The sequence below is a fragment of the Prionailurus viverrinus genome, unplaced genomic scaffold (genome assembly GCF_022837055.1).
Source record: "Prionailurus viverrinus isolate Anna unplaced genomic scaffold, UM_Priviv_1.0 scaffold_35, whole genome shotgun sequence".
Lineage (NCBI taxonomy): Eukaryota > Metazoa > Chordata > Mammalia > Carnivora > Felidae > Prionailurus > Prionailurus viverrinus.
Window position 1 is genome coordinate 3,798,330 of NW_025927605.1, and position 17,243 is coordinate 3,815,572.

At 39.7% G+C, this 17,243-nt stretch overlaps 4 protein-coding genes across 4 annotated transcripts; all 4 read left to right on the forward strand.

The window, feature by feature from the left end:
* The first annotated feature begins 655 nt into the window (after positions 1-655).
* LOC125158656 (keratin-associated protein 1-3-like) lies at positions 656-1,144 on the forward strand. Its single transcript, XM_047845979.1, has one exon. It carries the CDS (start codon positions 656-658, stop codon positions 1,142-1,144), a length of 489 nt encoding a protein of 162 aa, XP_047701935.1.
* A 5,188-nt stretch (positions 1,145-6,332) lies between these two features.
* Positions 6,333-6,776, forward strand: LOC125158659 (keratin-associated protein 9-3-like). The gene has a single exon (XM_047845982.1). It carries the CDS (start codon positions 6,333-6,335, stop codon positions 6,774-6,776), a length of 444 nt encoding a protein of 147 aa, XP_047701938.1.
* A 6,274-nt stretch (positions 6,777-13,050) lies between these two features.
* Positions 13,051-13,524, forward strand: LOC125158657 (keratin-associated protein 9-3-like). Its single transcript, XM_047845980.1, has one exon. It carries the CDS (start codon positions 13,051-13,053, stop codon positions 13,522-13,524), a length of 474 nt encoding a protein of 157 aa, XP_047701936.1.
* A 2,405-nt stretch (positions 13,525-15,929) lies between these two features.
* Positions 15,930-16,403, forward strand: LOC125158658 (keratin-associated protein 1-3-like). Its single transcript, XM_047845981.1, has one exon. The coding sequence runs from the start codon at positions 15,930-15,932 to the stop codon at positions 16,401-16,403; it is 474 nt and encodes a 157-aa protein (XP_047701937.1).
* Positions 16,404-17,243: the final 840 nt, after the last annotated feature.

The window sequence follows — 17,243 nt, forward strand, 5'->3', positions numbered from 1 at the left end:
AAGTTGCAATGGAACAGTTTTTGTTCTATGTATCCTCCTGAGTGGTGTTTTCTCAAGTATGAATGTGTGGAGTTCAGGAGAGATCACTGAAATTGGATACCATTTTCTGGAAACTAAATGCATTTCTATTAATGTGAAGTTTATCAGAGTTTCTATCTGCCTGATTATAGAGACTATAATCTGATTAATCATATATAATGGAAAATAGTCTTACATAAATAGCAGTCAATTGTTAACATTTTTTTCTGGAGACTTGAATTTTGGTAAATATGACCCCCAAATTGTGTCATCTTATCAGTGAGAGTCACTCGGTCAGGTGATGTGACCATAAATGCAGAATGGAAGCTGAGACTTGAGGAAAAATTACAGCATTGCGTGGAAATGAAACAACAACATTTCTACCAAGGATGGACACGTTTAGTGAGTATTAGCTTAGCAATAAAGGAAAAACTAATTTGGGGATGTAGTTAAAATAACAGTATTTGAACAATCAAAGGGCTCTGGAAAAGCTTGTTTAAGGAGTAACAGGATAAAAATGCTGTCCATCACAAAACAGGAACTGGCCAAGGCCTATAAAAGGCCCAACGTGGAAGTGACCAGCAAAACACAAAAAACTTCTCTTAGCAACCCAACTCTCAGCCCAGCTCCTGACACCATGGCCTGCTGCTCCACTAGCTTCTGTGGATTTCCCACCTGCTCCACCAGCGGGAACTGTGGCTCCAGCTGCTGCCGGCCCAACTGCTGCCAGAACAGCTGCTGCCAGCCCAGCTGCTGCCAGAACAGCTGCTGCCAGCCCAGCTGCTGCCAGACCAGCTGCTGCCAGCCCAGCTGCTGCCAGAACAGCTGCTGCGGGACCGGCTGTGGCACTGGTGGTGGCCAGGAGGGTGGCTGCGGAGCCGTGAGCTGCCGCGTCAGGTGGTGCCGCCCTGACTGCCGCGTGGAGGACACCTGCCTGCCCCCCTGCTGTGTGGTGAGCTGCATACCCCCCACCTGCTGCCAGCTGCACCACGCCCAGGCCTCCTGCTGCCGCCCGTCCTACTGTGGACAGTCCTGCTGCCGCCCTGCCTGCTGCTGCTACTGCTGCCAGCCCAGCTGCTGCCAGCCCACCTGCTGTGAGCCCACCTCCTGCCAGTCCACATGTTGAAAATCTCTTTCGAAAGGAATCCTAAGAAACTGGCACTTCACAATGAGGCAATGTAGAGTCCCGATGAACTTCTGAGCTTCAATACTCATAACACAGCTTGCAAATGGCTACAAAATTTCCTAAGATGTAAATTAATTTATAATCGAAAACCAAAAATACTTCATAAACCTGGACACGAACAGAAGTCCTACAAGGTTAAGAGAAATGTATAAAACTTTTACTATAAATACCACCTGAAATAGTTCAACAGCTCATTGGATTTGGGATTTAATAAAATTTTTATTCTTCAATGACAAAGTCATTGTTGGAGCTTTCTTTTCTTTGGAATTTGTTATTGATATTGGGGTATTTGGATTTTTCAAAATCTCAGTAACTGTGGTATGGCACTATGGTGTTTTTTTATTTTTCCCTTTTTTAAAGGTCTTTAAAAAATGGTTTTCCTTTGTTTTACCATTAAATGGTCCAATATTCTACAGCCAAAATCTATGGTAAAGGAATATATCAGTATTAAGGAACTATTCTCCGAGATCCTCACATGTGCAAATTGACAGGCTAGGTGTTCCAGAAGATCAATTTTACAAAAAGGAATTTTTATGTTATTTAGTTTCTTGAGATATTGCCAAATTTATTCACTTCCTTCATATACAATTCTGTGTACAAGTCTTTCAACTATCTGGGATATAAAAGGATAATACCTAATTGGAAAGACAGGAAGCATAAGATTTCAAAGTACTAGCATAAGATATAAAGACATCTCAAGTTCTAATCCCCACTTTGTAACTAAGAACCCAAGCATTCTTATTTTTTTTAAGTTTATTTATTTATTTTGAGAGGGAGAGAGAGCGGGGGAGAGAGGAGAGAGAGAGAAAATCCCATGCAGGCTCTATACTGTCAGTGCAGAACCCCATGTGGAGCTCAAACCCAGACACTATGACAGCATGACATGAGCTGAAACCAAGGGTTGCAGGCTTAACCAACTGAGCCACTTAGGAGCCCCGGACCCATGGATTCTGGAGCAAGGCCCTTCACCCGCCTGGGCACCAGGTTAGAAAAACTGGAAAAGAAAAGAATTGACATTCATTGCTTACAGCTTCTCTCCCAAGGCACAGGATGGATTATTTCCTAAACAGGTGATACACTGACAATTAGTCTTCAGACGCCCAATGAGGAAAAATTATTCAATGGTCAAGTAATGTTGCATGCATTTGCACCATGTTGAAGGTTTATAAAACACATCAGAATATTAAAGAAAGCTCTATAACTATTACTCCCAAACTGATTTAGTTGGGGAATACTCTATTCATTACCAACTAGCATCCTATAACACTAGTGTTCCTCAAAATATACTTTGGAAAATGATGAAAGGGAATTTCAACTGGTGCTTCTACAACATCTATACAATTCGTTCATGTACCGTGAACTAGAAAATAAATATTCATCACAAGAATGGATTTAAACGAGCATGATACTGGCATACACTGTGCCCATTCTTATTCTAATCTCCAGAGAAAGTTCTAGAATGAAGCAAGGATCAAATAAAAAATACATAATAAGAACTTCCATTTTGACGGATAAAATCTTTGATTATAAAATCAAAGTGGTAAATCACTGGCTGGAGAGAAAGGGGGAATGGGGAGTAATTACTAAAGATTATCAGGTGGTATTCTCGGTGATGAAAAAGGTTTTAAACTAGACAGAGGAATGGTAGCTGCATAACAAGGTGAATGCACTAAAGGCCACTCAACTGTACATTTTAAAATGGTTTAGTGTATATTATGTGAATTTCACCTCGATTTAAAAAGTAAGTAAGTCAGGGGCACCTGGGTGGCTCAGCTGGCTCAGCATCCAACTTCGGCTCAGCTCATGATCTCATGGTTTGTGAGTTTGAGTCCCACATTGGGCTCTCTGCTTCAGCATCCTCATGCCTGCTTCAGATCCTCTGTCTCCCTCTCTCTCTGCCCCTCCCCTCCTCAAATATAAATAAACACTTAAAAAAAAGAAAAAGAAGTAAGTCAAAGGGATGGGGTCTTCACTAGCACAACCTTACCAGAATTAGAAAAAGGCATCACCTTTAGGTAGAAACAGTTTGAAGAATACACAGCTTACTGAGCATACATCATCTTTATATGAAAAAGATTCTCCTTCTTCTGAGTGGACAGAGCCTCCCCCATCAGGGCACAACCCACACATTCATACACAATGTGTCTAAAACATGTTTAATGCTCGATGTCCCTCAAATACCACTCTCTTGTCTTTCAATGGGTTAGGATGTACTTACTTTTACTTAGAATGGCTTTATCTCAAAGCACCAAAAGAGCCAGGTTGGCATTCAGAAGAGAAAAAGATCTTATTACTTGATTTAGAGTAAAAAGTTGGGGATGTTCAACTGGTTCCTATATCAACCATGTCTTATCACTCAGGAATCTATGGCAGATGCAACTGAACTAGAGAACTAGTAAAATGGAGCTTAAGGAATTGAAAGAACCCCAAACTTACAATAAGAAACCTAGAACCATGGCACCTTAAAGAAAAATAACTCAATATATTAATATCTATAAACAGAAGGCAGACATTCAATAAGAGACAAACACATCCTTTCTTCTTATGATACTATTGGATCTGGACCCCATTGCTTAAATGAAGTAATGAAAACCAAAGAGAATAAACCTTGTAATAAAATCATTTTAAATGTAAAGTTACTGGCATTCTTTTCTCCAAGAAGACAATAGATAGTGATTTCCAGCATTTAAACAGTCATAAAATCTACACAGGGAAATATCACAAATTGATTATAACTTCTTACTCTATTTGTATGAAAACCAATGAAGAAGAAATGGAGTAAATAATTTTATTTTCTTGATTTCTTTAGGAGAGATAAGGGAATGTTCAGATTAGTCTGTGGCAAAAGAGGAGAATTCTCAAATTTTAAGTGCCATACTTTATGTCATGGTTAATTTTATGTATCAACTTGACTGGGCTAAGGGATCCCCAAACAGCTAGTAAAACATTATTCCTGGGTGTGTCTGTGAGGGTGTTCATGGAAGGAATTAGCATATGAGTCTGTAGAATGAGTAAATTAGATTGCCTTCACCAATGTGGATGGACAATGTGGATCATCGAAATCATTGAGACCCCAAATAGAACAGAAAGGGAGAGGAAGGGCGAATTGTTCTATGGCTTAAGATGGGACAGCCATCTTCTCCTGCCCTCATACTTCAGTGCTCCTGGTGAGGGCCTCCACATTTGTGTGAACCAATCCCTCACAATAAATCTTTCTATGGGGATATATATATACATATATATATATATATATATATATATATATATATATATATCTCCTACTGGTTCTGTTTCTCTGGAGAACTCTGCCTAAAAACACTTATTATTAGTAATTCTCTGAGGGCAGCTAAAGACCAGAAAAATGAAAATTGAGTTAAATTTTTCACCAAGGGAGATGTTGAAAACAGTGCCACAGCAGAAAAGCATAGAAATGGAGACCCAACAGATAACACTACCTATCCCTGGTGCCCTAGTCAGTAGGTATTTCAACTCCTCAAATATCTGAATTTTTTGCAAGGGGAGATAAATGCTTTTAGTATCAAAGATACTGAATTTAGATATGAATTAAATAGCTCCTGAGATTATAATAGGGACAAATCTACATACTCCAAACATCCACAGTGGGAAAATTAGCTAATCGAAGAATCCATGATGTAGACTTGCTTAAGGAGAGGAAGTAAAACAATCACATACCTTTGAATTCAAATTTGATGTGGGATTTGTAAATGCCTTCATTCTGATTTGGGAAGAATTATGGTCTAAACTCAAAACTGTCATTCCTGAAGAAGCAGAAACTAACACCTGGTATTCTGGTTCAAACTATGTAAGTGGCATTTTAACATCCATTTGCCTATAACAGAGTCCATACTCAATGAAGGCCAGGTCACCTTTCATTGTACCTGTACAAAACCTTCATCTTCAACCTCATCTGCTGCCTGATTCAAACTATATTATAGTTTGCTAATATCTACAGTAAACTGCATGCTGATCTAATGTACTATGGTATGTCACATGTTCCAGTGTTAATATACTGAGTGTGATTTTTATGCAGTTAAGGACATTTAGATCTATAGGACATCCTAATATCAAAGATTGAATGAAGTCACAAGTCAAGGAGGTCAACCATTTTAGCACACAAAATTTTCTTGAAGCTTGTTATGTAGTCAAAAAAATTTTTTTTCAGAGAAGTTTCTAATAGTGTTATTATTCACCCTAAGCTCTGCATTTCTTCCCTTGACTTGAAAAACAGTTAAGAGTGGGCAAATTTTTACATCTTTCCTTTACCCTTTGAGTTTCTCTGGAACAATTGCTGACATGGAAAACAGGATATTGACTGTAGTGGTTGAAGAGTTTAGTTTGAAGTCAGATGGCATAGGTTCAAATTTCAGATTCACCACTTGTTGGTGTGAAGCTGAGCAACAGACATAAATCTGCTTGAGGCTCAATTTCCTGACATAGACGATGGGAGATGTATAGGCGGAGTCCATAGGATTGCAGTGAAAATTAAATGAAATGATACGTGCAAAGTAGTCAGAACCACTTGGGCACATACGTGCTCCAGAATCTGTGATCAGTAACAATTCATCCACATTTCTCAGCCCCCCCAAAAAGCATCCCTTTCTGGCCAGCTGGATCACTTTGCTTCACAGTCAAATTGAAGATGAGAAAGATAAAGGGGCAGCAGTTGACACTGGAGACATGTTGCTGGGAATTAAACTGTCATGTGAGACCCAAGAGCTCCATTATCAGGGTCACCAATGAGTAATACTGACACTCTGTAAAGGTGAGGCATCAATTATTCTTAGGGCAATGAGCAAATTTTAACAAATATGGGGGATTATGGGTTATGTACCCAATGAACGCCAATGACTACCTGACTGTGGTAAAGAATCCTAACTGAAGACCAATAAAATGAACTTTTAAAGGCTTTCAGAGGTTGAACAAATAACTCAGGAATGGGGCAATTATTATTCAGAGACAGATTATTTATATACAAACAAGGAAGGCATTTTGAGAATTATGTAAATAATAGCTGGCCAAGGCCTATAAAAGGCCCAACGTGGAAGTGACCAGCAAAACACAAAAAACTTCTCTTAGCAACCCAACTCTCAGCCCAGCTCCTGACACCATGGCTTGCTGCTCCACTAGCTTCTGTGGATTTCCCACCTGCTCCACCAGCGGGAACTGTGGCTCCAGCTGCTGCCGGCCCAACTGCTGCCAGCCCAGCTGCTGCCAGAACAGCTGCTGCCAGCCCAGCTGCTGCCAGCCCAGCTGCTGCCAGAACAGCTGCTGCGGGACCGGCTGTGGCACTGGTGGTGGCCAGGAGGGTGGCTGCGGAGCCGTGAGCTGCCGCGTCAGGTGGTGCCGCCCTGACTGCCGCGTGGAGGACACCTGCCTGCCCCCCTGCTGTGTGGTGAGCTGCATACCCCCCACCTGCTGCCAGCTGCACCACGCCCAGGCCTCCTGCTGCCGCCCGTCCTACTGTGGACAGTCCTGCTGCCGCCCTGCCTGCTGCTGCTACTGCTGCCAGCCCAGCTGCTGCCAGCCCACCTGCTGTGAGCCCACCTGTTAAAAGCAAGGTTGCTGATTTTCAAGTTGAAGTTTCAACTTCCAAATCAATTCATGAGCTAACTATTTCCTCCACCACGCCTGGACCACTAACAAATTCTTGAACTGTTATTTGTTTTTTGTGGTGGGGGCTATTTAGGCCTCACAGATCTATCTGATTCCATTCAATTCTGGAAAGACTTTGATCTTTCCCAGTGAGGCCGCCAAAATACAAATTTGACTCAAGAAATGGGACAACCAATTTGCTTTCAGGACACATTTGAATCTACTCTCTGTGATTCTGCCACCAATGCCACGGAAGAACCATCTGTCCTCAGATATGTTCACCTCCTATACTCCACCATCCTGCAAACTGCACTTTTTATGAAAGGGGAATAATATACCAAGGTCTATTAAACTATATCTATTTGGTGCAGCAAATATCTCTTTTTTTCTTTATTGAGTTTATTCATGATATGTATTTCATAGAAAGTCACAAAAGATTTTAATCTGTTTTTGATATCCCACACTGCTTTTCTTATATCATGCTAGGAAATTTGATTAGATCTACTAAAGGTTAATGCCATAAAAAGTACAGGAAAGGCAGTCATACAGGGCCTCAGCAGTGGCACAAGCTCTATTTCCATATCCTGACCTCACAAAGAGCTTTCACAACCAGAAAAGTATAGCAGTCAGGAACTCTGAATCCAAAGCCAGATATGATGTTGTTTTTTTTTTTTCAAGTCTCTTAGAGGAATGCTCTTTCAGGCAATCTTCAAACCATGGTAACATATGCTAATATATTACACTCTTCCATTCACATGTAGTCTTGCCTAATAAAGCAAGAGAACCACACATTGGGAAAGCCTCTCTGAGGAAATTCGCTTTTGGTCAGATGGAGAACTTTACTCTAATTTCCATCTCAGTTTCTAAACTGGAAGTGAGGATAATAACATATCTACTTTGGTTTAAAATTTTCACTTAGAAATACATTTATTATGCATATACATGCACTCATACATAATACACAATGGATGTATATACATAACATACAATGAATTTATACATATTTAAACACAAGCATCAGGAAATGTTTTATAAATCTTGGTAGTTTTTGGACAAGGCTCAGGATTAATTTGTGGTTTCTTGGACTTAGAACTGGAGGGAGCTGAAGATACCCCTTTTTATTAAAAATATTACTTGGGTTAAAATTATAACACTTTATTCATGCAAGGGTTAAAGAAAATCAAGAAATTAGAAAGCATGAATAAAGGATAACATGTAAGCAAGGAATCAATTTCCCCGACATATCTTCTAGAGACCTGATCAAACCCAGAAGACACCCTTGAATAGAATAGAAATGGCAACATGTTTTGTCCTCTTTTTCCTTCGATTTTAACTTCTGACCACTTTCAGGTATCACTACCTAAGAGCTCCTGCTGAGAAAAAAAGTATAAAATAAATGACATGTGACTTGGGTAAGATGCAAATTTGGCTGTTTATCAGTACCATACACAGCCAATCATTCCTTCCTTCCTTTATTCGACAGCATTTCGAGTGCCTACGTTGAAGATGGTGCAGAAAGCACTACATAGGATTCCAAGGTGAATTAGACATGGTAGATCATACCCTTAAGGAATGAATGAGCGGGGAAAGCAATTCCACAATTTTAGCCCTGGAGGTGTCTGAAAGATCACCTCATTTTACAGATGAATAAACCAATGTTCAGAGAGAGTAAGTCACTTTTTTGAAGTTGCAGAATCACATAATGGCAGAACCAGTTTGAGAAGCTTATTTAGTTTAATTAGCTTAATTTAGTTCTCAGTTAAGGGCTCAGATCGCTGTATCATGTGACCCACCCATAATCACCAAAAGCTGGATTCCTTTAAATTCTCTTTAGCTTGAAATTCTATCATTTTTTTTAATTCAAAAGCACAAACTAAAAACAACTGAGGATATATCAATAGGGTATGATTGAATATAGTGTGGTATGATCACACTCTGGAAAACTGCATAGCTATTTAAAAGAATGACTAATAGGTATGGGATAGGGCAAAAAATAAGATGACTTAGATAAAATGAATAAATTCCTAAAATCACATAACCTATCCAAACCAAATCATGAAGAAATAGAAAATCTGAACAGATCTATAACCAGCAAGGAGACTGAATTAGTAATAAAAAAAAACCTCCCAACAAATAAAATCCCAGTAACCAGATGCTTCACTGGTGAATTCTACCAAACATTTAAAGAAAAGTTAAAAACAATCATCCTCCAACTCTTCCAACAAATTAAAGGGAAAGGAATACTTCCAAACTTACTCTGTGAGTCTAGCATTACTCTGATACCAAAGCCAAAGACACTACAAGAGGAGAAAACTAGAGACCAATATCTGTGATGAATATTGATGCAAGATTCCTCAAATAGTATCAAACAGAATACAACAGCACATTAAAAGGATTATACACCGTGACCTAGTGGGATTTTATCCTAGAATGCACGGATGGTTCAACATGTAAAAATCATTGAATGTAATACACTGCATAACAGAATAAAGAAGGGAAAACACATGGTTAATAGATGGAGAAAAAGAATTTGATGAAATTCAACACTCTTTCAACAAAAACAAAAATACTCAACAAACTAGGAATAAAAGGACACTATGTCAGCCTAATAAAAGCCATATATGAAAGCCCACACTAACCTAATACTCAGTGATAAAAGACTGAAAGCTTTTTTTCTAAGATCAGGAAAAAGAGAAGGGTGCCCACTTTTACCTATTCTCTTTATCATAGTACTAAAAGTCCTAGCTAGAGAAATTAGACAAGAAAAAGAAATAAAAGGCATCCAAATAAGAAAGAAAAAAATAAAATTGTCTCTACTTGCAGATGACATGATATGATACATAGAAAATCCTAAAGACTCCACCTTACCCCCAAAAATACAATAAGAAAAAAACAGTTAGAACCAGTCAACAAAACCAGTACAGTTGGAGGTTGCAGGACACAAAATCAATACACCAAACCAGTTGCATTTCTACACACTAACAACAATCTACCACAAAGAGAAATTAAGAAAACAATCCCATTTACAATAGCATCAAAAAGAATAAAATAGTTAGGAATAAATTTAACCAAGGAGATGAAAGATCTGTGTACCAAACACTAGAAGTCACTGATGAAAGAGTTAAAGAAGACACAAGTAAGTGGAAAGGTATTACATGCTCATGAATGAGGAGAATTAATACTGTTAAAATGCCCATACTACTCAAAGCAATCTACAGATTCAGTGCAATCCTTATCAAGATTATTTTTCACAGAAAGAGGAAAAAAAAACTCCTAAAATTTGTGTGGAACCACAAAAGACTCAGAATAGCCAAATCAATCTTGAGAAAAAGGAACAAAGCTAGAGACAACACATTTCCTGATTTCAAACTATATTACAAAGCTATAGTAATCAAAACAGTATGATACTGGCATAAAGGCAGTCATATGGGCAAATGGAATATAAGAGACAGCCCAGAGAGAAACCTTTACAAATATGGTCAAATAATTTTCAATAAGGGTGTCAAGACCATTAAAAGGGAAGGGCAGTCTTTTCAAAACATGGTGCTTGGAAAACTGGGTATCCACATGCAAAAGAATGAAGGTAGATCCTTACATTATACCACATACAAAAATTAACTGAAGATGGATAAAAAAAAAAAACCTAAAGTTAAGAACTAAAACTATAAAACTCTTAGAAGAAAACACAGGAGGAAAGCTTCATGACATTGAATTTGTCAGTGATTTCTTGGATATGACACAAAAAGCATACAAAAGTAAAAAAGTGGATAAACTGAACTACATCAAAATTAAAAACTTCTGTGCATTAAAGGATCAATGAACAAAATGAAAATTCAATCTATAGAATGGGAGAAACATTTGCAAATCATATATCTAATAAGAAGCAAATTATCTAGACTATATGAAGAACTTCTACAACTCAAAAACAATTATAAATTGGGCAAGTACATGAATGGACATTTCTTCAAAGAAGATATACAAATGGGGGCACCTGGATGGCTCGGTAGGTTAAGCATCTGACTCCTGATTTTGGCTCAGGTCATGATCTCATGGTTTGTGAGTTTGAGCCCCGAGTCAGATTCCGCACTGACAGTGTGGAGCCTGCTTAGGATTCTCTCTCTCTCCCTCTCTCTCTCTCTATGCCCCTCCCCCAATCACATACACACTCTCTCTCTCTCGCTCTTTCTCTCTCTCTCTCTCTCTCTCTCTCTCAAAATAAATAACTAAACTTTAAAGAAAAAAAATTAAGTTAATCTTTAAAAAAAAAGATATACAAATGTCCAACAAGCGTATGAAAGATGTTCCATCTCACTAATCATTACAAAAATACAAATCAAAATCACAAGGACATACCATGTCATACCCACTAGAATGTCTACTCTCAAAAAACCCAGAAAGTGTTGGCAAGGATGTGGAGAAATTGGAACCCTTGTGCACTGTTGACAGAAATGTAAAATGGTGCAGCCGCTATGGGAAACAGTATGGCAGGTACTCAAAAAACTAAAAATAGAACTGCCATGTGATCCAGCAATTCCACTTCTAGGTATCTACCCAAAAGAAGTGAGAGTAGTATCTTGAAAAGATATTTCTACATCCGTGTTCATGGCAACATTAATCACAATAGCCAAAAGGCTGGAAGCAACCCAAGTGTTCACTGATGGACAAATACATAAACAAACTGTGGTGTATACATACAACAGAATATTATTCAGCCTTAAAAAGGAAAAACATTCTGATACATTGATAGCATGGATGAATCTTGAAGACATTATGCTAAGTGAAATAAACCATGAATTAAAAAGACATACTGTATGATTCCACTTATATGAGGCATCTAGGTTGGTCAAATTCATCAATACAAAAAGTGGAAAGGTGGTTACAAAGGCTTAGGGAGGAGAGAATGGAAAAGTTGCTCTTTAATGGATATAGAGCTTCAGTTTTACAAGATAAGAATTCTGGAGATTGATTACACACCAGTGTGAATGCTCTTCACACTAGTGAACTGTGCACTTAAAAATGATTAAGATGGCAAATTTTATGTGTATTTTATTACAATTAAAAATTTTTAAAAATAAGTATGTATAGATCCCAACTTTTACTTTTTATTTATATTTTACTTTTACTTATGTATATGCTGGTTTATGTCTGCAAAAGCAGGAAGAAAGGTGTCAAAGAATATATACCAAATTGTTAATATGGATTATTTCTGAAGTACTAGTTTTGGAGGGGATGGGTGTTTGGGGGAAAACAGGAAAATTATTAAATTTGTTTATATGTCTGTGTACTGTTCGACTTGTTAAAAGGTGTATTCATTACTAGCATATATTTTTCATTTAGTAGAGTCATAAAAACCATCTACCGGCAAAAGTCTTAACAGTTTCAGCTGTGGGGGCACCTGGGTGGCTCAGTCAGTTAGGTGTCCAACTTTGGCTCAGGTCATGATCTCACAGTCTGTGAGTTTGAGCCTCATGTCGGGCTCTGTGTTGACAGCTCAGAGCCTGGAGTCTGCTTCAGATTCTGTGTCTCCCTCTCTCTCTGCCCCTCCCCTGCTCATGCTCTGTCTCTCTCTCTCTCTCAAAAATAAATAAAGATTAAAAAAAATTTTTAAAAAAACAGTTTCAGTTGGGAATATGTACATGGTTGGTGGAAGGCAAAAATATTGGTTAGAGCTCTCAGTATCCTATAACTTGTACAAACAGATCCTAGAAAGGCATAGTTCTTTTGGATGTTGATTAATGTTTTGATGACTCTAATGTTAGTCATTCGAAATCTGAACAAATTTTCTTTTATGAAGTCCTGATCCTTAATTTAGGGACCACTTAGGAAGAAAATGCTCAGTTTAGATAAACTGTCTAAAGGTTAACAAAGGGCAGGTATGATGAAGCAAGCCAGGAGTGGCCCAGTCTAGTCTGTCATATGATTTGCATAAAGAGGTGCTGCTCTGATTGGCTTCCATAAAAAGCATTCACTTGATCCAGAGGGCAAAAAAGAAACAAAATAGGACTTAATTGAATAATCACCAAGCAGGCTATTGAAATGCTATTTATAACTTTCTAAACAACTCAGGTATCAGCCAATCAGAGACTGACTTTGCAAAGGGTATCAAGGAACAATGCTGAATGCTAGGACAATACGCAGCTCTAGGATAGATATAAAAGGCCAGAAGTAGAAGGTGCAGTCAAAACTCAAAAACTTCTCTTAGCAACCCAACTCTCAGCCCAGCTCCTGACACCATGGCCTGCTGCTCCACTAGCTTCTGTGGATTTCCCACCTGCTCCACCAGTGGGAACTGTGGCTCCAGCTGCTGCCGGCCCAACTGCTGCCAGAACAGCTGCTGCCAGCCCAGCTGCTGCCAGAACAGCTGCTGCCAGCCCAGCTGCTGCCAGCCCAGCTGCTGCCAGAACAGCTGCTGCGGGACCGGCTGTGGCACTGGTGGTGGCCAGGAGGGTGGCTGCGGAGCCGTGAGCTGCCGCGTCAGGTGGTGCCGCCCTGACTGCCGCGTGGAGGACACCTGCCTGCCCCCCTGCTGTGTGGTGAGCTGCATACCCCCCACCTGCTGCCAGCTGCACCACGCCCAGGCCTCCTGCTGCCGCCCGTCCTACTGTGGACAGTCCTGCTGCCGCCCTGCCTGCTGCTGCTACTGCTGCCAGCCCAGTTGCTGCCAGCCCACCTGCTGTGAGCCCACCTCCTGCCAGTCCACCTGTTAAAAGCAGGGTTGCTGATTAAGAATGAAAGGGGAAACTAAGCAAACCGCTCTGATCTCAGAAGAAGTGTTCAATTTTACTCCCATGCTAAGTACCATGATGTTTCTAAGCCGCTCAGAAATGAGTTTAGTCAGGACCCTCTTGGATGTGCTGAATTAGCACACTGAAAACATGTATCAATCAGAGTATCTAGATATACTGCCTTGCTTGAGAAGGCTCCAGGGTCACTTCATTTCAGTGACATCTCTGGTCTCCTCCCTATCTCTTGATCCCCACATGTTTTAGACCGGCTTTCTCCTTGAATATCCCCTGTTAATTTCAAATAAAATGTTTAAATGTGTAAAGCAAACTGGGTTATTTTCTTTCTTCTACCTCTAAGCTTGTCCATCTTTAGCTGGGATTCAAGGAGAGTGGATTTGCATTTTTATAATAATCCTAAAGCATACACATGAGGTCTAAACCAGACAGGCTGAATACTAATTACACTATGCTTGAATCCATCAGTTAACAAAATGCTCCATGCATTAAATAATCTTTACAGTTATTCAAATAGTTAAATGCTCTAACCTGTAATAATGAGGTCTAAACCAGTAAAGCAACTTTTGGCTAAAATTTTCAGGTTGATCAAATCTATGGGATTTCTACCTACATGTAGCTCTACCATTTTAATCCCCCTCCAATTTATATACTAGATGTTCTCCTTCATGTGTACCTAATATCTAGAGATTATATTACTTATTAAATAGATTGTAAAATATCTACCAGATACTATCTATTAGATACTGTTTTCCAAGAGCATTTAGGCTTAATTCCTATGTCTTAAGCTATTATATTCTTCCCACTGGTCTCCAAATTGCCCTCCAAGTTTCAACTCCCAACACTCTACTGGAAGTACATAGAAAGTGTATCTCTGACCTAAACAAGGATAGAACAAACAGCCTGGGAGATACCCCGTGAGTTCTACCAACATCGTTTGTCAGACACATGTATTAGAAATCTCAAACAACTATTTAGGTTGTACTTTGCAACCCAATTTGAAAGATGTTCTCTTGGAAACTTAAGACAAATCTAGAGCAAAAAAAAAAAAAAAATCTTTTAATTTTTTAACTCCTTATTAAGTATTTCAGTGCAATACAAAATACAATAGGACAAAATATAGGATACTTTAAGAAAAATATTTTCCAAGTTTTTTATAAGCTGCCAGCACTTACCTCTATCATTTAATTGGTAGCAATGATAGATCAAACACAAGATTACGCGTTTCAAGGAAGAATATCCTTCAAAATGTCACAACTCCCAGATGTTTTTCCCTGAGACTTGGTTCAACTACTAAACACAGAAAAATATTTCAGCACTTCCTAATGTCTTTTGACAATAATAAGGACTCCTCCACGAGAGGCACTACAGCTTGAAAGTTCTATTAAATCATTTACAAGTGGTACATGCATCCATGAATCATGTCTTTTACTCCACCCATTCAAAATCAGATTTAGTAAGCATTTATTAAAGTCCTACCTGACGCTTAGCACTCTGCTATCTTTATATATACTATGTCACTTGTTCACAAGAAAAGATTTCTGGCCTAGAATATGAATAATAGTTACACATTTCAAATTGATTGAAATCAAAGGAACTATAGTAGTCATTTGACTTTATGTTGGAGTAAATTAGTTTGAAGTTTTTTTAATGTTTATTTCAGAGAGAGAGACAGAGACAGAGAGAGCATGCACACACAAAAGCAAGAAGGCGCAGAGAGAGGGAGAGAGAGAGAATCCCAAGTAGGCTTCACACTGTCAGCGCAGAGCCCCAACATGGGGTTTGATTTCACGAATCGTGAGATCATGACCTGAATTGAAATCAAGAGTCGGATGCTTAACCAACTGAGCCACCCAGGTACCCCAGTAGGAAGCTTTGATTTATACACAAAGAGTACTCTTTTCAGTTCAGTGGATGTTCTGATATCCTAAATGCAAAAGAATTCAGTCTATATAGTCAGAAGAAAAAAATAATAGTTTAAACTAAGAGCACAATTATCTTAGAGATATGGACAAAACGTCACGTGGAATAACCACCTCTACAAAATGAGGGCGTTGGCAAGGGCTAAAATGGAAGGACTCTTTGAACATGGAAAACCACAAATGTATTCCAAAGAGCAAAGGACCAACACGAGCAGTCCAAATGAAACTACAAAACAAACCAATTTCTAAACTGCTGCTCATAATAGGTCATAATTATTTCAATGTAAGCCAATCAGAGGTCCAATGAGGAACAAATTTAAAACAAAAACAAGGAAGATATGTTAACATTTTTATAAATAGAAGCTGGCTCAAATATATAAAAGGCCTGACATAGACCTGACCACCAAAACACCTCTAAGCAACCCAACTCTCAGCCCAGCTCCTGACACCATGGCCTGCTGCTCCACTAGCTTCTGTGGATTTCCCACCTGCTCCACCAGCGGGAACTGTGGCTCCAGCTGCTGCCGGCCCAACTGCTGCCAGAACAGCTGCTGCCAGCCCAGCTGCTGCCAGAACAGCTGCTGCCAGCCCAGCTGCTGCCAGACCAGCTGCTGCCAGCCCAGCTGCTGCCAGACCAGCTGCTGCGGGACCGGCTGTGGCACTGGTGGTGGCCAGGAGGGTGGCTGCGGAGCCGTGAGCTGCCGCGTCAGGTGGTGCCGCCCTGACTGCCGCGTGGAGGACACCTGCCTGCCCCCCTGCTGTGTGGTGAGCTGCATACCCCCCACCTGCTGCCAGCTGCACCACGCCCAGGCCTCCTGCTGCCGCCCGTCCTACTGTGGACAGTCCTGCTGCCGCCCTGCCTGCTGCTGCTACTGCTGCCAGCCCAGCTGCTGCCAGCCCACCTGCTGTGAGCCCACCTGTTAAAAAACCAGGTTGTTGATTTCCAGTTGCCCAGGACATAGTATCTCTGAACAGTGTATCTCCTCAACCACCCCTGGACCACCACAAGTTCTACGACTTCCACTTGGGTTTCTGTAATGGGGGCTGACAAGTATATGGGCTCTACCTGATATCATTCTGCAATGAATACACTGATTCTCCACTGAATACATTGATTCCCCACTACGGACACAGAAATGCTGCAAACATACCAGCTGATTATCAAAATGCTTTGGATATACTATTTCTGATTTTTCTTCAGGGTCTAAAATAACTGACATATTGTGGAATTAATCCTTTAGAACTACCCACAAGTCTAATTCTTCCCTGCCTTATAATCTACTTTTTGCTACATTTAATAACATTTTTTCTAACATCAAACCAGGGTACAGCCACGTGACTTTCCTCAGATGTCACCAGAGAGAATGGAAGCCCTTCACCCAACATTCAGCTTCTAAGAAGTAGGCTAGACTTTTTCATATTTCAACATCTGATTTCATCCCTATTTGGGGGGGGGGGGGGAATCATAAGGATCTTGCCTGTTGGCTATTTCATTTACATCTGTGATATAGTGTTTTCTGTCATTTCTTAATAAATATTATAACTGGGCAAACAAACCATAGTCTGTGTTTCTACTTGTAAATAAAATGTGATAATGTGTTAATGCCTCCTTCAAAGAAGTACATTTGTTTCTTTTTAAAAGAAACTGAAGTCATATAAAGTGTATGGAGGAACTATGGAGATCAGGAAGATGAAGACTTAATTCTTATCCCTGAGGACTTTACTATCCAGAAATAAAAAGTATATGTGTGAAAATAGCTACAA

Coding starts and splice junctions, on each gene's coding strand:
- LOC125158657 (XM_047845980.1), top strand. CDS start 13,051: ATGGCCTGCTGCTCCACTAGCTTCTGTGGATTTCCCACCTGCTCCACC.
- LOC125158656 (XM_047845979.1), top strand. CDS start 656: ATGGCCTGCTGCTCCACTAGCTTCTGTGGATTTCCCACCTGCTCCACC.
- LOC125158659 (XM_047845982.1), top strand. CDS start 6,333: ATGGCTTGCTGCTCCACTAGCTTCTGTGGATTTCCCACCTGCTCCACC.
- LOC125158658 (XM_047845981.1), top strand. CDS start 15,930: ATGGCCTGCTGCTCCACTAGCTTCTGTGGATTTCCCACCTGCTCCACC.